Source organism: Sturnira hondurensis, unplaced genomic scaffold, assembly GCF_014824575.4.
Source record: "Sturnira hondurensis isolate 20B ecotype Veracruz unplaced genomic scaffold, ASM1482457v3 Scaffold0015596, whole genome shotgun sequence".
NCBI lineage: Eukaryota > Metazoa > Chordata > Mammalia > Chiroptera > Phyllostomidae > Sturnira > Sturnira hondurensis.
In genome coordinates this window covers 21,347,857-21,371,956 of record NW_028088227.1, presented here as the reverse complement: position 1 = coordinate 21,371,956, position 24,100 = coordinate 21,347,857, and the positions used below count along the sequence as shown (strand labels likewise).

Sequence of the window (24,100 nt, the reverse complement as noted above, 5' to 3'; positions counted from 1 at the left end):
GACGGGATAGGCAGCTGAAGTTTGCTGGATCATACGAACACAAGAACACTTCGCTCATACTGATTGAGACGCATTGTTAGCATGAGTGGTTAAATGTTTGAACAAAGGACAGAAAGAGACGGCGCCCCTTGAGGTTCTCAACTAGAGGAGCGGAGGTCACTAACAAGGATTTTACTCTAAAAAGACAAGTAGCTTGACTCAATCGAATAAGTATGTTATGCAGTCTTTGTATTTATTTCTACATGCTGAAAAAAGGTTTAATACTTGAAATATTCTTAATCTTGTTAAACGTACTTCACACGCTGGCGTCTTTATTATCTTTTTCTTAATATTGTAAAACTGCATTTCAGCTTAGGCTAATGAGACTCAGGTTTTAGTGTTTTCCTCCCTTCCATAACAATAGACAGTATTTGCAAATCACGAGCGTTGGAGAACCTTTCTACTTATATAGCAAGTTTTATAATTCCATTCCTCCAAAGAGGGCGCCATGATAAGATGAACACCCTTAAGGCCCCTGGCTATCCTGATCAGGGAATATAGCCCCAAACATTTTTATTTATTCCAAATGTAAAATTTGATTTGCCGGATTTTGTCATTCTGCCAGATTATTCTATGCCAAAAAGAACTTGAACTTGTTCTCACTTGAGCTGTACCAGCGATGATGATTAAAACCATGGGAAATAAATTTTAAAATGCTAAATGCTATTCTCATTATAAGTTGGGAAAATGATTAAGTTAAACATTCTTGTTTAGTAATTTGCTTGAGTTGCAGGAAGATATTTACCTTAGTTTGTGTGTGTTACCTTAGTTTACCTTTGTTTGTGTGTTTTTACAAAAAAAAAGATTTTACTTTGATAGTTATCTTTTAGTCTTAAAATTAAGAACTCGTTTTTAATCATTTCAGCCTTTATATGGGTTATACAGAAAATTTCTTAGGAAAAAATACATATTTTTTCTGCAGTTGGTGCTTCATGGTCCTGTGTGTAATTTATTTTCAGTGGATTTTGGAAGGAAAATAGCTCACTTTTCTATGGCGGCCTAAGTTCTCCATTTTGAATTAGGATATAGTAAGCAGAGGAGGAAGGAAGTATGCTATCAGGAAGCCATCTTTCTGCAGGGCGACTGACGCATGGTGTGGATCTCACTCTCCTGATGCTCCTAGTCACTGGTGTGCTAGGCGGAGAAGCCGGAACACTGACTAATACTTCTTATAGCCCTGGCTTGGCTAAGACTGAAATCAAGTTGTGCCCGACTGCAAAGCTCATGCTCTTGCCTTTCTTCTTCCTTTTGCTCTTGAAATATCCTCTCCCTCGTTCACTGAACAGAGCTGGGGACAGATGTTTTTCGATATGTATGCCCTGTGCCAATCCCAGACCAACTGACCCAAAATCCACGGGTGGGACTTTAAGGGGTGGACACCTAAGTATTGGGGGGGAAAATCAGGAATATGTCCCACGTCCTTCCTTGCACTTGAAAAACCTGAGTAGATACCTTAGCTGCTTTTATTGTTTTAATTATTAAGCAGTGATTGGAATAGAAGGAACGAAACTAGAATGAATATTTCTCTTTAATGATAATATTTAATTATGTAACAAAAAAGCCTCTGGTTTTGGTGCAAATCTTGGGGCCAATGGATTCTTAACATTCCAGATTTTTTTTGAAGCGTGTATAAAAGACATTGATCTTAGAGTTTAGTTTCAAAATCATATGACCATAAATTCTTCTCATTCAAGTCTTTTTGGAGGTATTATATTTCAAATATAATGGTCCAGTAATTAGAGAAGATTACTGAAGAATACTTAGAACATTAGTGATACTCGAATTGTCTTTTGAATAAAAAACAAATTGATTTGACCTGAGAACATAGTGCAAGCACCTATTTTTATTTTACTGGATTGGGTGGGGGTTTTTTTTGGTTGATATGGTTTCTTTATATCAAAATTTTTAACTCAAAAAATAAGCTCATAAATGCTCTGAATTCTTATTAGATAGAATTCTGATCTGATCTTTTGGAAAACTGCTTGTATAGGCATTATAATTCACTCGGCATGTGAATTAAGACATTTTTCTTTTATAATGCACACTTCAATTTTGTGGGTATTTACGTTTCCACATGATATAGCAGTAGATGTTGCAATTCAGTAATACTGCTCAGAAGTATTAGTGGAATTCAGAATAGAAATCACTTCCTTTTTGACAACGAGTCACATGAATCAGTTGACTGTGGCCAAATTTGTGGAAGTAGAAAGTTTCTTTTATGATTTCAAAAATGCATTTCTTAACTTTCTGAGTTTGTTTGGTAGTGTTTAAAATATTTTTTCACAAAAGATGGTGTGTAATCAAGCGATCTAAAAGAGAGAGTGTAGACTGTTTACATTTACTCTGGTGCAGTTATTCTACAGTAGAGTAATTTTGAGATTTCTTTGGCTTTTGTAGGAATCTTAAGGCATAGTCATGATGATATATCATTTACTTTCAAGATTACAAAAATCAATTTAGCAAAGCATAGGAATTAGGGCAACATGTCTGTATCAAATACCAACTGTTTTTGCTCTGTGCCTGTTTGTTTTGCAAAAAATTTTAAGTATAATATTATGATCACTAAATGGACTATTTTCAAGATTTTTCCTTCACCTGATTCTTGAAAGGAGTGACACTCATCTTACTGTGCTGGGCAATGTCTCATGGTGTCCTCTTAAACAGCATTAACAGCTTGTATGTGCCTCTGTACTAAACTCTTTGTTCTGGAATAAACAAAAAATACGGCTTTCTTTGAAATGACTGGATAGTCTGTGTCTCTTCTCAAACCTCCTTTCCTTCTAATTTCAGTTCCTACAACAGCAGCCAGCACCCCTGACGCCGTTGACAAGTACCTCGAGACACCTGGGGATGAGAATGAACACGCCCACTTCCAGAAAGCCAAAGAGAGGTTGGAAGCCAAGCACCGAGAGAGAATGTCCCAGGTACTGTGGCCCATGCGCGCTTCAGCCCTGCAATAAAGGGAAAAGCTGGTCTTGCCTCTGCCTCAGATCTCCATGGGGCCCAATGGCAGATGAATATCTAGGGCTGGGTGAGGTCTTTCTATTTTATCCTTAAAGACATAGTCTTTTTTTTTTAACTTTTTAAAAAGATTTTATTTATTTATCTTTAGAGAGGAAGGGAAGGAGAGAAGGAGAGAAATATCAATGTATGGTTGCCTGTCATGAGTCCCCTGCTGGGAACTGGCCTACAACCCAAGCATGTGCCCTGACTGGGAATCGAACGGCGATCGTGTGGTTAGCAGGCCCGTGCTCAATCCACTGAGCTATACCAGCCAGGGCTTAAAGACATAGTCTTAATTGAAATGTTTGCTGTAGGATATTGATTAGGTGGGAGGGGTTGTATGCTCCTGAGCATCCCACCTAGGAAAGATCCAGGTATCATAAGTCTGATAGGATTTGGGGAGCAGAAATTCAGTGTTTACAACATTCTCAGTACTTTTATTGTTCTATATGCAGAGTACCTGTAACCATAATGGTAAAAATTAAAATCCGTTAAAATGTTCTTTAGTTACCATTAAAGAATATATTTGTACTAAGCACCTGACTATTATATCTTTGAACCAATAATTTCTTACAATGCTCATTCGTAGGACTATAGAAACTTCTAACTAAAGTGAAACATAATAATCATTTCATCTAGTTCCATATTTTTTAAAGATCGAGATAGGTCATGAGTAGACTATAGTAATCATGCCCTTTTATTTCTGTCTTTTTCCGATGATTTGGCATCTGAGACCTTACTAACCTTAGCGAGGCTGCCCCTCCCGGGGCAAGCCAATTCTGAGAGGTAGCCAATGACCAGCCTGTAAACACACCTTCGCAGTACAGACCAACCACTCAAAATCTGTACTCCCAACTATCTTTTTTCTTTGGGCTCTTACACTGTAGGTGACTAGCAACCTGCCCTACCTGCCTCAAGGCTAGGTACCGGACATCTAAGGACTGATGGCCCCCATACCCCGGAACCCACCCAATCCCCCGCATGAGTCAGTCCTAAACTTGCTGAGCCGCTTCACCCTGCCCTGCTCCTTCCTGGCCCCACAAAGCACAATAAAGGATAGAGGTGTTATCCGTGTGTTGTTCTCACTTTCACTGCCTCCTGACCGACCCGTGTTCTTGCCCACGTGGCGTGTTAGAAACTGTTTTCAATGATGGTCGTCTCCTGATGTGTTGGCCTCACCACACCTGAATAACAGGAAAACCTACGTTTTGAAACATACAACTGCTAATGTATCTATAGGCACAACACAGTTCCTTTTTTTTTATAAGAGAGGAACCACAGTACTCGGAACTACTTAGGAATAAACATTAAGCGGAAGAAAACTATAATCATAATCCTTGGGCTCTGGAATACAATCTGCAGTTCTGGTTGTCACCCTTCATGGAAACTCAAATGCGAGTTGAACTACACAGCTAGCTATTGTGGGATAGTGGGGTTTCACCTGAAACTAGCTCTTTTGAAAAGTGGGGTTTTTCTTTAGAAAAGAAGACACAAGTTGATGTGTAGTCTTTGTTTAAAAATCAAGGACGGCTGTGAGTTGTGTTCATGACCACTGAGATGAGAGCCTTTAAACTTACACTCTGTCTCACTTCCTGTCTTTAAAGGTTTCAGGCAGTGCTTCCCACTGCCCTCAAAGTTCGTATCTGGGACAAGAAAAAATTTAAAATAACAAGAATAAAGACTGAATACTCAACTAGGCATTCCCAGCGCCTACCCTCACAGCCCAACCCCCAGAACCCCAACTTCAGACGTCCTGCTTTCTCTCCCACCCCCAGCTGCTACCATCATACTGGCAGCACTAAACAGCTGTTGGCCTCGGCTCCGCACGTGCTCAGGGCACCTTGGCCTTCCCGTCACCGTCAGCACTAACTTCCTCTGGAAACGCCCTTCCCCTCTCCCTCACATTGGCTGGCCTCACCCATTTCTCATAGCCCACGTAGTCCTCGGAATGGGACAGGCAGTCACTGCTCTTGCTTTTCATTCAGTTCTGTGTATTTGATCCTTAATTTTATCAGTCACTGTTTTATATATATCGTGGTCGGTCCAGGAAAAATCTAGCCATGTACTATGAAAAATGGAGACATTTACTGAAGATACAAGAACCATTGTACATATGACAGTGATGCCTTAGTCCCCTTCAAAGCAGGCACCTTGGGACCTCACACAGTTCTCCCAATTGCCATCAGGTGCCCTGTTGTATTTTCCTGAATCTCATTGATTATATGAAATCTCTTCCCTTTCAAAGGTGATTTTAGTTTTGGAAAAAGCTGGAAGTCACAGGGTGCCAAATCTGGGCTGTGGGAGGGTTGAGTCACGTAGGTGATTGGATGTTTCACCAGAAACTCTGCACTAGATGTGATGTATGAGCAAGCATATTGTTGTGATGAAGCTGCCAATCACCAGTGGCCCGTAGCTGTGGCTTTCTGAATCATCTGAATAGTTTCCAGGAGGAATGTTCAAGCTTGACAAGCAACATTTTGTTAAAGCAAATTTTGATACAGATTCATTGCTGTACTCACTCATTTTGAATGTGACAGCCACACAGTGCACATGCTCACTCAGTGGCATCTACCGCCCCCACTGACTAGTACAGTGACGTCGCCATTGTTCACGCATGTGCATTCCAGTCCTTTCTGCTTGGCTGTCAGGTTACATCAATGTCGTGCAAACCATTCTCATTATATTGGCAATGGCTGGAGTTTTTCCCGACAGACCCTGTGTGTGTAAAGTATTATCTTTCTAGCTGAATTGTAAACTTTTAGTCCCTATGAGTTTATATAAGTCATTTTACTAACCTTGCATTTCTTACTTGAACTCAGTCATTATTTTTAAAAACTGTAAATCCTACATTGTTTTTCCCTGAGCCATTTTCCCTTTTCCCAAAGGCATTGTTTGGCCTTTGTTGTTTTGATTTTATTAAGATAACTGTAGTTCAAATTCTCTACTAGTATTAGATATTATTAATCTCTCCTAGAGTAGTAACTTAATTTTATTTGAGCGCATCTATTTAACCCATGACTTAGTGCCTCTATCTACATTTTTATAGATTTTCTTCATCTTCTAGTCATTAGTTATATGAGGTCATTTAAGGGATGTTATCCTGGAGCCGAGAATGCAGTCTCGAATCCAGCCTCTGCTGGATTCCAGAGGTCATGAGGAAGTGAGATTGTCTCCATAATCTATGGCACTGAATTCTGGGGACTGTCCGACTTTGAATTTGCCTGCCTCTTAAATCTCTCCGTATTAGTTGTCCACCATCCATCGTCTCTGCATGAATCTACCAACTCACTGAAGATCCATAAATCCTGAAGATGCTGGCAGTTTTGTGCATGCAGTGGAAAACCTCTTTATAAGACTATAGGTAGCAACCACCTGAGAATTTTTAATTAAAAAAAGAGTCCTTTTAATTACTTGTATTGTGGTTGTTGTTGTTTTCTTATAAATACAGAGGATTTTGTTTATTTTGGCTTTTGTGGTGGTGGTTCATGGTAATGCTAAACTTGTAGATTTCTGTTGCTATATGTTAGGAATAGTATCTAGTAAACAGAAGATGCCAAACAGTTTAGAAGTACTTTTATTAGTTATGAACTTAGCAGCTTTACTGTACCCTTAAATTGTTCTTTAAAACAAAAGTTGACCTTATTCTAAATGTGTTATTTTTAAGATAAGCATCAATATCTCAGAATGGCCCTTCCTGTGATCACCAGATATAAATAAAATTAGTTCATCTGCTAGATTTGCCACTTAATAAGAGCCACCTGGGCCACAGGGGACAAAGCATGGTCTTTAGAGCCCCGAAGATCTTGGTATATGTCTTTCCTTTTCCATCCTTTTCCTGCGTGACCTTGAGCAGGTACTTAACTGTGGCTCAAAAACAGGGAGGACCGTGCCTAGTCTCCTAGGCTGTTGTGAGGAATCAGTGAAATAAGGTAGGTTTTGTAAAGCACTCAACACTGGACCTGGTATTTCTAAGGCCAGCAGTTGTATTAGCTGTTACCCACTACCTCACTGGAAGACGCTGTTCAGAGGGAGGTGTGTGTATCTTTCAGTGGGACATTATAGGTGGATTGTTTTATTTGTGAGGGGATAGGATATTGTTAAATTTCTCTGAAAATTAGCCTTTTATTTCATTTCTCTGGAAATGTTTATTTTCAGTTTACTGGCTAAATAAATCTGAAGTATTCCATTATGTCTCTTCTTAAAGCTGTAAGTTCAGATTCTGAATAGACACAATGAGATTGTAAGAATTTAAATATAATATGAAAAATCAGTTTTTTACGTTCTAGTAAAACATTTGACATCCCTCAAACTAATTTTGAGACTCCTTTCTAAAGAATACATGATAGGATGACACCACTGTGAACATGCTTGAAGCAGGAAATTGAAATATTTGTAATGCAAGGCTTATCCCTCATCCATAAAAGCAAAGGTGGTCTTCAGTAGACCCCTCCGCACTAGTGCTCTTCATGAACTCTCAGAGACACCAAAACATCTGGGACAATATGTTTCTTTTCTTTTGTGTCCTGTTCTTTTCATAGCAGTGGGGCATTTTTCCCAATTTGGCTATGAACTTTTTAGGTCATTTTTAATACGCTTGTCAAGTATAGCTGAAAATAAATTTCATTATATTCGCTGCATAATTTCATGAAAACAACACAGGACACTGGTCCTGTATCTTTTCCAACCAATCAGTGTTAGTGTACAATAAAGTATCTAATTAAAAACCCACATGGTGATTTAATGGGGTGTTATCTCAAAGAACTTTCCTGTCAATGGTTATTTACTCTGAGCCCTTTTTTGTAATCTTGAAGGACGTCAGAGAAATCAATTCCTTAGGAATAAACACCTATAAATAACAAGCTCTTACCGAACAGAAATCAAGTTGTGTCCTGCTTTGGAAATCCAGAGCGTGCCGGTAAACAACTGTCCCCAGACCTGTGTTTTGCTTCCTCGATCTTTCTGGCCGTCATTTTACCTACCTCAGGTGTGAGTGGCACCAAGGGGAAAAAGCCCACAACAATAACAAAAAACACTAGTTGGCACCAAGTAGTACACTTAAAAAGGGAAAGGCCACTGTGGGTGGGCAAGAATTTCAAGCCGGTTTTTTTTTTTTGCAGGGCTGGGGGGGTTGTGTTTTCAGCAACTGCAGACTCTTCCTCTGCATTCAGATCAATGAGAGAACTTGTCTCAGGGAAATGCTAGGTGAACAGCGAGGCTGAGGGGAGGAAATATATTTTTCTACAAAATGGATTAGCCTGGTCATTAAATTAGCATTACTTCCCAAGAATACATTTTACTGCATTCAGAACATACAATATGTGTACTCTCTGGGAATTTTAGAGGGATTCAGGGCATTGTTGCTGTTCATGGTGTGGGTTGGTAAGCCAAGGGCTCTAATTACCCACCACTCCTTCAGCGGGGTGGATCTCGGGGTTCCTGACAATAGAAGTATTCTTTTCTTTCTTCCAGTACGCACTGCTTTTTGGCGCTTGGTTCATGGCATGTCTGCACCCTCATAACATGTTATATGTGCTCCCCCCATACTCTGAAATTTTATAACTTGCTTTCCCAAAAGACTGAAACCAGGGTGTTCAAGTTAATGTTGGAAAACCTTGTTCAGGAAATAGGTGTCCTTTATGAATTGTCAATGTTTGTGCACATCCAGTAGAATGACCTTCAGCCATTTCTCAGGAAAAGAAAAACAGACCGCCTTTGCTTCAAAGGGCCACATTGCTAAAATAAATTTGAATATTTATGTTCAACCCACTACGGGTATAGATTTACATCTTAGTGGGAGATCAAATATTATTGGAACAAGACTGGGGATGTGATAATTGTTTAAAATGTTAAGTATAGAAGAAAAACAATCTAGCTCATTAAATCTGTATTCGAAAAAAGAGCTATGATTTTAAATTGAAATGTTTTCTTGTTTTGTAGGTCATGAGAGAGTGGGAAGAGGCAGAACGTCAAGCAAAGAACTTGCCTAAAGCTGATAAGAAAGCAGTTATCCAGGTAAAAGCTGAGCCTGTTCTCATGAAGAGGTGCACGCCAGCACCCCCCGCCCCATTCATAAAGTGCCCTACACACTCATGTGTGATTGTTCGTATTCTCTTCAATGTGGATTACTGCTCGTCGTTGTCTAGTACTGAGTTGCTTAAATCCTGCCTTATATTTGGTCCCAATTAGCTCAGGTGATTGTTCTTTCCCATAAAACTTGTACCGTAACTTGCAGTCTACTTTTTAATCAATAGTCTGTCTGTTTGGTGGCCATAATCTTCTGCTGCTTCTTCCCCTGGCAAAAATTATGTAATGACTGCCATTTTTAATGACAGCTCCTCTCAAAATTAACTTAAGTAAATATATCATGGTCATTTTCTTAAATTAAAATACTTTGGATAAAAGAGGAATATTTTTAATATGCAGTGTAATTTAGAGTTTCAAAAAGACATAAATTGCCCTGGCTGGTATGGCTCATTGGATTGCATGCCAGTCTGTGAACCAAAGGGTCGCTAGTTCAATTCCCAGTCAGGGCACACGCCTGGATTGTAGATCAGGCTCTCCAGTAGGGGATGCTCAAGAGGCAACCACACATTGATGTTTTTTTTCCCTCTCTTTCTCCTTCCCTTTCCCTCTTTCTAAAAATAAATAAATAAAATCTTTAAAAAATAAATTTATCCTGCATTATGGTTAGTCGAAGTAGTCTTCAAAGACCATGTAAAATAATGACTGGCAGTGAGGAATTAAGTGTGGAGATAGAGTCCAGGAAAGGGAGGTAACCCATAAAACATGCTGAATCAGTCAGAAGGTTGGAATGACTATGAAGTCTTTGAATGAAATGAAATTTGATGTCCCTCTTCAATGACTTGAGCACACTGCCCCGTCCGGCTTGTTCGGTTCCCAATGACCCATGTATGTGTTTGCAATGGCAGCATTTCCAGGAGAAGGTGGAGTCACTGGAGCAGGAAGCAGCCAACGAGAGGCAGCAGCTGGTGGAGACTCACATGGCCCGCGTGGAGGCCATGCTCAACGACCGCCGTCGCCTGGCCCTGGAGAACTACATCACCGCTCTGCAGGCCGTTCCCCCGCGGGTAGGTCTGGCCTCACGGCCCACTTCAGGGCACAGCCCGGACAGTGGGTCTGTGGACTCTGGGCACTGAAGGCCGTGAGGAGGCAGTCGGGGGGAAAGCTGTGAGCACCGTTGTTCAGAGCTTTGACAAGTCCATTCATTCCTTCTCGAAGGTTAAAGGGTCTCAGGGCAGCTGCCTCCAGAGGGCTGGCTCGGCACAGCAGACACATTTTTCCACATAGGATTCAGGCAGGCTTCCCAGGGACTCCGAGCGCAAGGCCTGACTTGAGGTGATTTGCCAGGGATGGTGGCTTCTCCCGGTAGAGCTGAAATCAGGGAACCACTTTGGATGGAACCTACCCCAGCCTCCTCATCATATGTAATTTAGGCATAACTGTACCTATAACTTCATTAAACAGTCTTCTCAATGAAAAGGGAAGACCCAAGTGCATGCTGCCTCTAAGAAACCCACTTCAAATGTAAAGAGAAAGAGGTAAAACAAAAACGCAAGGATAGAAGCAAGGACACACTATAACATAAACCAAAACAAAGCTAGAATAATAGTTCAATTCATACCAGACAGTAAATCTCAACTTTTCTTGACCACATGTGAGGTCAAGAAAAATTTAGATTAGACCGAGCTATCAGGATTTTAAGTGGAATAAGAGAGACTCGAACCAGAATTTCCTGCTCAGAGCAGCGGCCACAGTCTCCGGAGCAGCTCTAGTCTGTCGGGGCATCAGCAGCGAGGAGCCCTGTGTGTGACTTTGAGTGACAAATGCCCATGGAGGCTTCCCGAGCGATGCAAGTGCAGATTCCCTCCGTGAGGCTTGGTGGGAGACGCTCATTTGGGCGTAGCAATACTCTGAAGATGAGCGTGTGTACACTAGGGCTACTTGCACTGCCCATGATGAGGCGAAGGGTACCAAAATCTCCAGCTCTGAATTGTGGGTTGGTCTGTTTCTCAGGTGACACTGTCAGGGTTTGCTCTGTATATTCCGAGCCTCTGTTTTTAGGGACAGAAACATTCGGGGTTGCTATGTGCTCTTTCACGCCCCCTTACTCATCATCAAACACCCTTTATCCCTAGTATATTCTCTTTTGCTCTGAAATGACTGTCTGATACTAATTAAGCTATTCTAGCTCTGTTTTGGTTAATGTCATCATAGTGTATCCTCTTCCCATCCTTGCACTTTTGTTTTACCTCTTTATCTTTGTATTTGAAGTGGGTTTCTTAGAGGCAGCCTGTAATTGGGTCTTGCCTTTAACTGAGAAGACTGTGTAATGACGTCGTAGGTACAGTTATGTCTAAATCTATCATCTTGCTGTTTGTTTTCCATGTATCCCATCTGTGTGTTTTTTTTCTTTTTTGCTACCTTTTGCACTAATTGAATATATATTTATAATTCTAGTTTATGTCCTTGGTTGCCTTTTTAGCTGTAACTCTTTATTTTGTTATTTTAGTGTTCACTTTGGGGTCTATAGAAAATATTTGTAACTTTTCACAATGATACACCCCTTCACGTATAAGAAACTCACAATGAACAAAGTGCTTCCATTCCCCATGTCCTGTCTTTGGCCTGTGCTTGGCACAATTTCTTCACTCTATCATTTTTATTTTTCTTGGAAGAGTCAATTATCTTTTAAAGGAAGAGGGTATAAAGGCAATAAATGATCATGGAAAGAATACCATTTAAAAAAGCTGTAACTAAATGAGAAAAATACTTACTTACCTGTATAGTTACCATTCCTGGTGCTCTTTATTCATTCTGTAGGTCCACCCGGAATCATTTTTCTCCTACCTGCATGACATCCTTTAAAACTTCTTTTAATCCATATAGATTTGTGAAGAATTCTTCTGCTTGGATTGTCTAAAAATATGTTTATTTCACCTTTATTTTTGAAAGACATTTTTGTTGGGTATAGAATTCTGGGATGGACGTTGTTGTTGTTTTTTTTTAACTACCGTAATAATAATACTCCATTGTTTACTTGCTTGCATTGTTTCCAAAAAGAGTACCGATATCATCCTTTTCTTTGTCTCTGTAAACAATACATCTTTATCTTTCTACTTTTAAGATTTTTGTTTATACTAATTTTGAATAGTTCAATTATGATATGCTATGTTGTATTTCAATCTGGCTATTTTTTGTCTTATACATTGTAGTTTTCATATCTGGAAGTTTAATCTGGGTTTTTGTTTTTTTCATATGTTTTATATCTCTACTTACCTTTTTTGGACTTATAAGATGCATTATAGTAATTCTTTTTATGTCCTTGGCTGCTACTTTTAACATCTGTGTGACCTTTGGGTTAATTCTGATTAATTTTTTTATGAGTAATATTTTTCTGCATCATTTTGTGCCTACTAATTTTTTATTGGCTGTCAGACACTGTGAATTGTACCTTTTTGAGTGCTGGGAATCTTTGTATGCCTGGAACTAACTATTCTTGAGCTTTGTTCTGCAATGTAGTTAAATTACTTGGAAACAATTTTGCTTTTAAGATTTGTTAGGTGGGATCAGAGCAGTTACCAGTTTATAGCTTATTATTCTCCAATAAAGCAAGATCCTTCTGAGTAATCTACCACGATGTTGAGTTTTCCCACATAGATGGTAGAAACAGGTACTATTCCTGGCCTTGTGTGAATGTCAGACACTGTTTCTTCTAATTCTTTTGACTGATTTTTGTTCTGTGGCCTTGATTAGTTTTGTACATTCATGTACACATACTGGTCATTAGTCAGCTACATCCTCAAGGGGCATGGTCTGCATGCAAATCTCTGGGTTCTCTCTGAGCGACTCCCTCCTCTCCAGTACGCTCTGCCGAGACTGCTGGCCGCCTTCATCTCTCCCATCCCTCACTCCATATACTCAACTGCGGGAGTCCACCAGGCTCCACCGGGGATCCCACGCCTGGAGCCACAGCCCAGAAACTCATGGCAGTCGCTTAGGCTTTTGTGGAGCTCACCTCAGTTGTTTCCCATTTCTCCATGTTCACTGTCCTTCACCTGATGTCTGATATATTGTTGAAACATATCCTTTATTTTTTTTTCCTCTTTTTTGGTCATTACAGGTGGCAGATAAATCTGTTTGTTCTTTCTTGATCTTGGTGGGAAGTGACAGCCTGTGTGTATATTATGTAACTAGACCAAAAAGCCAACCATTTGCCCTGATTCCTTTCATCATTTTGAGTTTTCTTTCTGTTGTAAAGTTACAGTACTGAAAGCTTTGAGGAGCCATACGACAGCTCCTGGTGCTCTCCCAGATAGCAAGACAGTATTGGCCCTGTTCTGCTGATGACGTCACTGAGATCGAGTGGCTGGTCCCGGGTGACACCACTGGCAGTGGACAGGGCGGGGCAGTGGGTCACAGTTGGCCACTGTATGCTCTCTTACTAGACCGTGCTTCCTCTCCAAACAGAAAGCTTTTGAAAAAGAAGACTCACATGAGCATTTTTATTTTCTATTCAGAAAAAAAAAAAATCTGTTCCAACGCTGCTCAGTAAAATTCCATTTGTCTCTTTGGAGCAAAAGTCCTGTGCTTACTCTTTTTGTAGAGGACTCGGGTGGGGAGGCGGGGCCGTTGGGATCCTTTGCCAGAGCAGGGCAGGGTCGTGGGTGTTGAGACCAGAATCGTCATAGCTGACATTTAGTAAAGCGTTTCAGTCCAAGCCCAGTCTCTGAAGTACGATCGTTGCCTGGTGGTCATTAATAGAGCACAAACCAGATGAGGACTGCATGGAGTCTTTCACCAGTGCGCACTTCCCGGCTTTCAGGTCAGCCCCTCGGCCAGCACTGGAAAGACAACAACAAGAAGAACATGGGCTGAGGCCACGGGATATTTTCAGATTGGTCATAATCATGCTTGTTCTGGGCCTGGTGGTCACGTTGTATAGAATTAGATAGCATGTTTACTTGGAATTAAAATTAAAAACTGGATTAGGAAGAACTGTTTTACTGTGAAAAAAATCCAGCTGTTGTTGATTGATCCAGGGATTCCTGTGGAATGCTCACCTGGGCATGCGCAACGCTCTCCGGTGTGCTGACAGCTGGAGGTGGGGAGTCACGGGCCTGGGGTCGTGGCCTGGCCTGTCATCTCTGTGCTGTCACCATCTTTGTCTGAGCGCTTTATTCAAATGTGAACATACGGCTTGATGAGGCACTTAGCTCTGCACTTTGGAAAATGCGAGAAACTTCTAAATCCCTCTTTGAAGACTATTTTTATATATTACTATTGAAAGACATAAATCAAAAGCTCACCAGTTATTGTCTATGGAAGGTCACATCTTATACTGGAGCCATAAATAGATATTTCCCAGGTCTCCCTCCTACTTAACAGTGCCTGGAAAATAGGGAAATAGCCAGTAAAGGTTGACTATAAAGAAATGAATTAGACTAAGTGTTTTTAATAGATTCTATAGCTGATATTACAGGATAAGTATCCCTTTAACCCTAACTGCATTCTACCATAGAGTCCCAAACTTTGCAAACATAAAAATCTGAAACAACATGGATTTTTTCCCACAGTCTTTGAAGCTCAGCTTAATCCGTGCTCTCATCTGTATTTAACCCAAGCATGATGGTGTTTTGTTCAGCTAGATTTCCTTGTTCAGCCTTGAATTTCGTGCGTGAGTCCCAACAGTTCCTTTTTGATTAATTACAAGCCTACAGCTAATGCACTCAGTGGCTGATGTAAAAGTGCATTGTTTGAATCGTATTTAGAAATATTTTTTCAAATATTACAGTAGTTAAAAACAGTTTTATTTTCTTAGGAATAAAAATACACCCAGAATAAACTCTTCATCTTTTGAGGGCTATGAGTCTACTTAGGATCAATCCACTCAGTTTATTCACTTTTCTTTCTTTTTTTTTTTTAATTTTTTTTAAAGATTTTATTTATTTATCTTTAGAGGGGAAGGGGAGGAGAGAGGGAGAGAAACATCAATGTATGGTTATTCACTTTTCTAAAAGTGTCCTTGGAACATCAAGGAGTTAGATTCCCTGCCCCCCGCACACACCCAAATTAAATTCTCTGACCCCCCCCCCCCAAAGTTAAATATCTCTTCAAATGTGCATCTCTCATAGTTCAACTTTGGAGGCCTTCAAGCTACCAAAGTTAAGTACTACTTGAACCTATATTATCATTTCACAACCAGTCTTCTGCTTCTGGCTTCTTACTGTATCAGAACTGATATTCAGCTCTTGTAGCCTCATGAAATATGGACTAAACACTAGCATAGTACGACCCAAGCCTGCCTTCCTGTGACTGTCAGGGTTCTGCTTCATAGAAGGAGAGAAGGCCGTGAGGCTGCCTTCCTGTTCAACATTCTGTGTGACCTGAAGAGCAATTAGACTTCAGTAGGGTCCTGTACAGTTAAACTAAAGGCTGCATAGGAATTTCTATTTAAAATAAACTTTCCATGGCAGGCTGAGGTCTGGAAAACCTTCGGAGCTCCTAACTAATAAGACTTGAAATGTTTTCAAGATAAGAAATGAATAACCGTATCTTAGATTTTGGAGTTTTGACAGGTAGTCTAAATCTTCTGTTAAACGACATCCTAATTATTTTTCTGACTTTAACAAATTCCCAGCATTTTCTCTGTGGCAGTGAGATGGGGGGAGTGTTCTCGTGTGTTCCTTTCTGTCCATCTTCGTGTCTGTGTGTCCGTGTCTGTGTGCTTTCTCCCAGGTTCTCATGGTGGCAGCATCGTATCCAAATAAAATTAATTTCCTGCCTGTGGGTGCTGCTTCACATTCAAACTCAACATTTAGTGGAGAAAAAAATCGGCGGTGTCTTTAGCACCTTTTTTTCATTCTGATTTCTGATTAGTTCAGCCACATGTTAAATTTTCCTGGGATTCCTGAAAACTGTTTCATATAAATCTTTGGTTGAACATGAATGGAATGATTCATGAGACTTATCCTGAAGGAGCATGGTTTTGTCCCTATGTCGAGGTTTCGTTCAACACCATTTGGTGAATTCTAATGAGAGGGCACTGGATACTGAATAAGAAGCCATCATTGGAGAAGAGAAATGACAGCTGTTCATGGGTCTATTGTGACAGGCAAACTTGTCAATGCCTAGGGAGGTTCGAGCTAAATCATTCTTGAGCCAACATGAATGTTGGTGTAAGTCTAAGTTGTATATAAAGCAAAATGGAAACTGAGGTGCTCGACTTGGTTATTTCCATTTTCATATGATACTGCTAACTGTCGTCTTCCACAACCCTCATTTTCTGCTCATCAGTTTTGGTCGCAAAAGATAATATGAAGCATTTACAGAATATATGTCAATAGCATAGATTTCCCAGGTAAATCTGGTACATCTCCTCATCAATATAATAGGTGGTAAATAAGTTAAAAATCATTTGCTGAGGGTCTAACATGTGAGGGTACTGAGGCAAATCAGTGCTAAGATGTTTAAAGACATTCTACTCTGAAATTTTTAATAATCAAAATTTTGTAAAGCTGATCAGAATATACTTAAAAGGCTGCGAGGTTGAAAATCATCTTTGAGAAATGTAAATAATTATACTGTGTCATATTAATTACTCATTCAGCATTCATTTATTTTAAGTTGAGTCTTGAAAAATTGTTTAACACAAGGGGACTCAGAAACTTAAGAACATTTAAAGACAGACCAGTAACAAACAGTAGGTGAAAAGGAAAAAATAGGAGAATGAGCATTTATTGAACAAAACCCTATAAATTCTGCTGAGTGGTTGGTGTGCTATTTCGGTAATGCCTCTCAGTATTACCTCCTACCTTGCTTGAACCTTTACCAAGCTTAATACATAAGCTTGGCAGATCTTGGTAAAGATCAGCAGTTAAGTTTGTAGCCATAAACACTAGTCTCTCTGTTTTAAAATTGAATTAAGTTAAATAGAAAATTAAGACGTATATAGGAAAGGCTTGGAGGCTGTCCTGTGCCTGAGACCATATACATTACTGAGATTCCCTCCAGAGCAGAACCCTACTAGGTCACGGGCTTCAGAGTTGAAATGGCTTTTCCCAAGGTGCTGTGAAAACATATGGCGCCACGATATCAGATTTCGTTCCAGCAGAGGCATTGTATATATATTCATATCTATTTTCATTTCACCTTTGAACGTGAAAACATAAATATTTTCGTTTTTCTACAAATGCACAGCACGTTATTTAATGGCCCAGTGTTTACTGAGCTGCCCGGGGTTACAGGGATCCGCCCCAAAGAACAGAGATCAACCAGGGATCTTCTCTCTCGACATGTGTGCACTGCACACACAGTAACTTACACGTGGGTTTCCAAGAGTTCGCTTGTTCTTTGAAGCTCATCTGTGGGTCAGTTGAAAGATCCCAGGTAATGCCTGGGTTTTTATAACCTTTATCTTGAGTTTTTAATATTGATATTTTTAGTACATCAAGGCCCTGTGGTCAGGTAGAGTAAGAGGGGAGGGTGCAATTAGAAGTATAAATGTAAATGTCTTTGAAAGTGATAACCAGGTAGAGGGTGTAGAAAGCAAAAATGCCCAAGTCCAATGAATGAACACGCTCAGCTACGGCATATGATTGTGCCCCTTTCTGAAGAAATCAAGACTGTGTCACAGTTGCCGTTTGTCAGGCGGTCAGGCCCATTTGGCGGCCCTTTCCAAAGGCCTGTGGGATTTGAAGCATCTGTCCTTTACAGCTCCTGCGACTCTTTGGGCTTCGCCGTCTGGGTCATGTTAATAGTTCTGTCCATCGTTCAGAGCTTCAGCATGTTTCACTGCTTGACCAAACAAGAATTTAAGACATAAGTACCAAACAGTTTCTGGGGTTTCTTTGCTGTCAAGTTGGCTGATCTTAGCTCTAGATCTAAAGTTGCTCCAGAAACATAAATCACAGGCTTTGGGCCAGGTCCTAAATTTGGTGTTTTATGGTGCCTTCAGTAATTTACAGCTGCTGTGGTCTCTGTAGCTAAAGGAAAAAGCTATTACCTCTGTGCTCAGTACTCTGACACCAAATGGGGGGGTTTCTCTCACATTAAATAATTCTGACACCACCCAGAGTGAACACAGACCCCACAGGTTTAGGGCTCAGTCCCACAAGACAGCCCCCATTCCAGGAGCCAATTGCAAGTCTCAGGTCACCCCTCCCTGTCCGTCTCTCTAACGATAAATAAGTGAAGTCTTTTTTTAAAAAAAGATAAACACAGGTGTGTTGCAATGGTTCTTGTGGAAGCTGAATGCTTGTGTTTTGTTTTGTTTTGTTTCGGGGGGGGGGTGTTTTGTGTGTGAGGGGAGTGTTATTTTGCCTTGTTTGCAGAATTTTTTCTTGCACTAGTAAGGGATCTAAAAACTGTAAATCAGAGTTCCCGACCTCTTCCTTGGGTTTGGTAATTTACTAGAACAACTCACGGAACTCAGATAAATGCTTCCCGTAACCATTAGTGATTTATTAAGAAGGTTGGAACTCAGGAAGAGCCAGACAGAATAGATGCACAGGCAAGGGGCGTGGAGCTTGTGTGCCCTCCCTGGGCACGTCATCCACACCGCACCCCAGCCTGTTCACCCACAGAAACACTTTTTATAACAAAAGATACTCCTGTCAGTCACTTGAGAAATGACAAGAGTTCTTGGAACTGTACATCAGGGGCCCGGAGCAGAGACCAAGTATGTATTTCCTCTATGTCACAGTAACCAAAATAAATTATTTCTGAGAACTAGCAAAATGTTCTGGAAAAAAAATATGCAGCCTACCAGCTTTGACTGAATGTCACTGATTGGTACGTGACAAGATAAGAACCACGCTTCTTTTCTACATTGTTTAGTAGACTGTAAACACCTGTCTTTTATTCCCAGGTTTGCCATCTATATAACCTGTGACCTGGAACAAGTGACTTAATTAAAAGAAGTCTCTCTTTATCTGCAAATTGGGGTTAACTCCTACTCTTGTACAATTAACATTGTTCTAGCTTCTGTTAGACGTATTTAGAAAAACAAAAGGACTAATTGAAGGTTGCGATGAAATTGCAAAGTAGAAACATAATCTTCCACCCTAGGAAGAGAAAGAGTAGAATATATTGTTAGGGTAGAATCTATGGAGGCTTCGGTGTGATGTTCCTATTAGGAAGTCATCTGTCTGCTTGCATAGGGAGGAGGGAAGGGATGGATAGGAGATGACTTCCTGTTTGCCTGGGTGCTGCTGTGTTCTGTTGCAGCACAAAGCCAGAGCCGAGTGGTAACCTGGGCGTGCTAGGAATGGATGGAGCTAACGCCTCCACATTCTCAACCCCTGAGAAACGCTTATGGGCAGAGGGGGTTGGGAGCAAGAACGTACTGCCATTTCCTGAGTTGCTTTCTCAAGACTTCTGTTTTCAACTTGGCCTAGAATTGTTTTGCCTTCTCATACTAATTTTAATAACTACAAAAATCATTCCACTGCTGGGACTAGAATTGTTTTGCCTTCTCATACTAATTTTAATAACTACAAAAATCATTCCACTGCTGGGACTATACCCTAAGAACCCTGAAACACCAATTCAAAAGAACCTATGCACCCCAATGTTCATAGCAGTGTTATTTACAATAGCCACGTGCTGGAAGCAGCCCAAGTGCTCATCAGTAAGTGAGTGGATCAAAAAACTGTGGTACATTTACACAGTGGAATACTACGCAGCAGAAAGAAAAAAAGGAGCTCCTACCCTTCATGACAGCATGGATAGAACTGGAGAGCACTATGCTAAGTGAAATAAGCCAGGGGATAAAAGACAAATACCATATGATCTCATCTATAAGAGGAACTTAGCCAACAAAACAAACAAATGAGCAAAATAGAACCAGAGGCTTGGAAACAAGGAACTGACTGACAGGGACCAAAGAGGAGTGGGCTGGGGACAAGGGAGACAGGAAGGTAAAGGGCCTAGTTAAAGGACAAGTACAGTATAAATGATCCATGGACATGGACAACAGAGTTAGGGATTGAGGGGGCCAGGGAGAAGGGTTAGGGGAACGTGGGCAGGGGATAGCAACGGGGGAACAACAATAAAAATAAAGATTTAAAAATCATTTCAGTGCACTTCTGAGAAAAGGAATATACTGTAGGTGAATTTTGCAGTGGACTTTAAAGGTTTAGCTCAGCTCCTAGGGTTAAAGGTAAATAGAGATGCCCTGGCTGCTGTGGCTTGGTGAGTTGGACATTGTCATGCGAACCAAAGGCCGCCTGTTCGATTCCCTGTCAGGGCACATGCCTGGGTTGGGGCCCAGGTCTCCAGTTGGGAGCATGAAAGCGGGAACTGATTTATGTTTTTCTCATAAATCAATATTTCCTTGCCTTCCCATCTCTCTAAAAATGAATAAAATACTTTTTTAAGAGAAACACAAAAAAAGGGTTTGATGCTAAGGTTCCAATGGGAGCATCCCTGAATGCTTGGTTCTTGTTTTGTTTGGGAGGGGGTGTGTTTTGAGTGGGAGAGGGCTGTTACTTTGCTTTGTTTTCAGAACCTTTCCTCACAGTAGCGAGGCTACATGTGAAATACTGAAGGCCAACACGGCAAATTAAACTCAACGGAGACCATCTCAAGCAGAAAGAGGCTTAACTCTCCTCGGTGTGTTTTTTTTAGTCTGCACACAGAGATTTTGTACATTTTATTCATATGCTCAAGATTTCTTGAAATCCGAGGTGTAGAACTGTGAAAATAATGGCCCTGAACCTATTTTTGAAAACAGGAGAGAATTGCTTTTTCGTGGTAGGTGATTAACTTCCCCAGTCACAGGGGTGGAAGCCACTGGAGTGCAATTTAATGCTTCAGGAGAGGGCTTTCTGAATAACTCCCTCGTGACCTGGAAAGGTGAGGGTGCTCCCCGTCAAGTGACTCGTGTTCTTCCTCCTCCTCGGCAGGCAGGATTTCGCCCACGGCTTTTTAAAGGCTCTTGACAGATCATTTCATCCCATTAGGAAATGGTTTAAGGCACAAGTGTCTTCTGATAAGATGCCAGATTTCTAGATCAAGCATAAAACTATCAAGGGAGGACAATCAAGCTCCGCAGTCCTGTTTCAAAATACCTCCCACGGGAGCTGTGGAATGAAAAGCTGCTCATGCAGATGTGGCGGCCATTGAGTCAGTGAGCGGTGTGTGGTTGAGCCTAAGTCCAGGGACGGCAGACTTAGGAAACTGCCGGAAAGAGCGGAGTGGAAAAGGCAATACGTCTGAGAAGTGGGGAAACTAATTTCAAAAAAAGTCTGTCATAGGTAAAGGCCATAACATTTCCTGCCAAATTGCATGCTTGAACCTGACATCAAAACCCACGCTGTAGGAAGGGTCTTCTGAAATTAATGAAATGAATCGTCCTGTTGGCACCACTGTGAACGCACTGTGGGGTCTGTTCAATATTTGGGAGGACTGTTGGGCTGGGACCTGTGCCAGCGGCCAGAGACGGGTTCTACTCTGATTCTAAAGTAGGAACGTGGTTCATATTCCAGAGTGTCAATCTTAAGGTTAGGTCTGTTTGCAGGTTGAGTCTAATCCGTTTCAGTAATGCCTGTTTTTAATTCTTTAAGAAATTTCTTTAAAACGAATTTTTCAAACCCAGCGTGATTGTGAATTTAGTGCAGTCTGAAAAGGATAATATCAAGTCAGATGCAAAGACACACTTGGTAATTATGTATAAACACTCTTTCGGAAACACTGGTGACAGTAAATGGGATTGGATATAATTAGTCCCCTGGGCAGTTCTTTCCCTTTTATTTCCGGTGGGGTTTTTTCTTGTTTGTTTATATTTTTTTTAAATAAGTTTTATAATGATTAGGCATCCAATGCCAATAAAACCCAATTTTAATGTTAATACATAAAATATTGAAGTTGTGAAATAAGGGAAATTTAGCAGAAAAATGTTATTACTAGTTTCCTAAGATTTTATGACTTGAGAATGATTGAAATTATACACATAGAAGTTAAAAACATGTTTTTAAATTCACTTACTATCAGTAGCTTTATGAGGAGCTACAAAATTCTCGATGCTTGTTTTTTCTAATATTAACGATCCTCTCAAATGTAAGTATTGTGAAAATACTAAGTTACTTTAAGAAATATATTTTTATATGGATACCAGGTATATTTTCCCTATCATTTCTGTGTGAGTGTTTTTGTGTTTTTAATTAAAATTTTAAGGAATTTCTATGTCCTGGGAAAGTGAATGAAATAAAACTCCCTAAGCAAGTTAGATTCTCTGCTATTCTGCGATACGTGATTCAGTTCTAGAGATAACTAGTTTTAAACCTTGGGGATCTGTATTATGGCTAAAAGTTGTAAAGACAATTTTTAATGAAATGTACATGAATCAGATACCAAAGGTAGTGCTGTGTGTGTGTGTGTGTGCAGAGAAAATGAAAATAAAAAAGTGTAGGGAAATGTTACCTATTTTTATTAACTACAAATATTTAATTTTTTCTGAGGTGTAGGCATAACCGCCGTTTTATCTGGTGTGATTTCTGCCTACTCCAACATCAGAGCTAATCTGATTTTTGTATTTTTCATCTCTAAGCATAATTCTTAGAAAATATGTTTGCCTGGTTAAATCAACAGAGCAGAAACCCGTAATTCATTTGTTGAGGGACGTGGTGATGTCTTTCTGAATCATCTCCTGGCCTGAGGCGCAGGCATTGGGAAGAAAAGGTTCGTGTTTACATAGAGGCACACACTCACACACACACAGTGTGCTCTGAGCTCACATAAACAAGGATGAGGTCATCGCTTCCTCTTAGGGCCCATTGTTCCTGCAGGAGCTTTGTTCCCTGGGAGGAGAGCAGAAGCCTTGCAGAGCGAGGCCTGGGGAGTCCAGGGAGGCCTGGGAAACCCAGAGAGCCCAGCGTGCCAGTGCTCAGTGTCCTGCGGGAGGGATTTTGAGTGGGACGTTTGGAATCCATTTCTGAAGCATATAAGAAATGTCAGTATTAAATGAGATAAGCAGTTTTAAACAAGTGAGCATGCTCACCATTTAATTATCCATCTTCGTAAAAGATAAAGATGGATTTAGGACTGGAATCTGTGAATGTTTCGCAAGCCTAACTTTGAGCTAATGCTTTTAATCATTTTCCAGTAATCCTAAACGGATTGACAGAGGCCCTTCCTATCTTGCTATTTCTGCTCCTTCAATCTCCCTACAATTAGCCAAAGCATAGCGGAAGTGTCAAAAACCAAGGGCAGTAATTGAGAGATTGAACAAGCTAAGGGGTTTTCTGAACAATTGAGAGAAGGTATTAGCATGTCTCAGAATATTATCTGAGCTCCCGAGAACGGGAAATCCAGGCAAGAACTCTTAGAACATACTCTGTTTTTAGCCACTCAGTTATGTATTTCTGTTTTCAATGCTGGAAGTTACTTTGTGGAACTGTCTTTAGCTTGGCCCCTTGGAGAGTTTTCTTGAAAGGCAGGATCACTGGTGGTGAGGAGTCTGGGCTCTGGAGCCTGTGCGTAGGGCTGCCTGTTCTTGTTCCACCACGACCAGCTCTGACGGAGTCCCTAACCAGTGCCTAGCCCTCAGTGCCTCTGGGAAACAGTGTCAGCCTCTACACCCGTCCTGCGGTTGAGAGGTAACAATTGACAAACTACGTATATATGTACTTAAAAGATGATAAATTGGCATGCGTTCATTTGAAAAGGGTAATTTGTAAAAGGTCAGTAGTTAGGAAGGTCTGATGAGTTACTGTGCCTACAGCGCTTCAAACATGGTCTCCTTCCTTTTAGCAGAGTTGATAAGTTTTAACTGTTACTGTTTAGCAGAGAGAAAAGCGAGAGGGGTGTGTGGAGGCAAGTAGTAAGTCGAAGAAATAAAGGTGTATTCAGTACCCGCTGTGGACTAAGCATTATGCTTGATAACTAACACAGACCATTTTTAATATTCACACTATATGAAAGATACTGCTGCCTTAATTGCACAGATGAGCAAATTGAAGCTTACCTAATTTTGAGACTCTTTCATTTTAAAGTTGATGTGTACGTTAATAATTAGCTTATAGGCATGGGTCTTGTTTGT

The 24,100-nt window shown here is 40.6% G+C and overlaps 1 protein-coding gene across 6 annotated transcripts in view; it reads left to right on the top strand.

Annotated features, from left to right (window-relative positions):
• Positions 1–24,100, top strand: part of APP (amyloid beta precursor protein) — a 237,348-nt gene that overhangs the window by 153,657 nt on the left and 59,591 nt on the right. For all 6 annotated transcript variants that reach the window (XM_037065134.1, XM_037065133.1, XM_037065131.1 and 3 more), the window contains 3 exons: positions 2,830–2,963; positions 8,980–9,054; positions 9,972–10,130. In XM_037065134.1, coding sequence (XP_036921029.1) covers positions 2,830–2,963; positions 8,980–9,054; positions 9,972–10,130 — 368 coding nt within the window. The remainder of the gene's footprint in view (positions 1–2,829; positions 2,964–8,979; positions 9,055–9,971; positions 10,131–24,100) is intronic.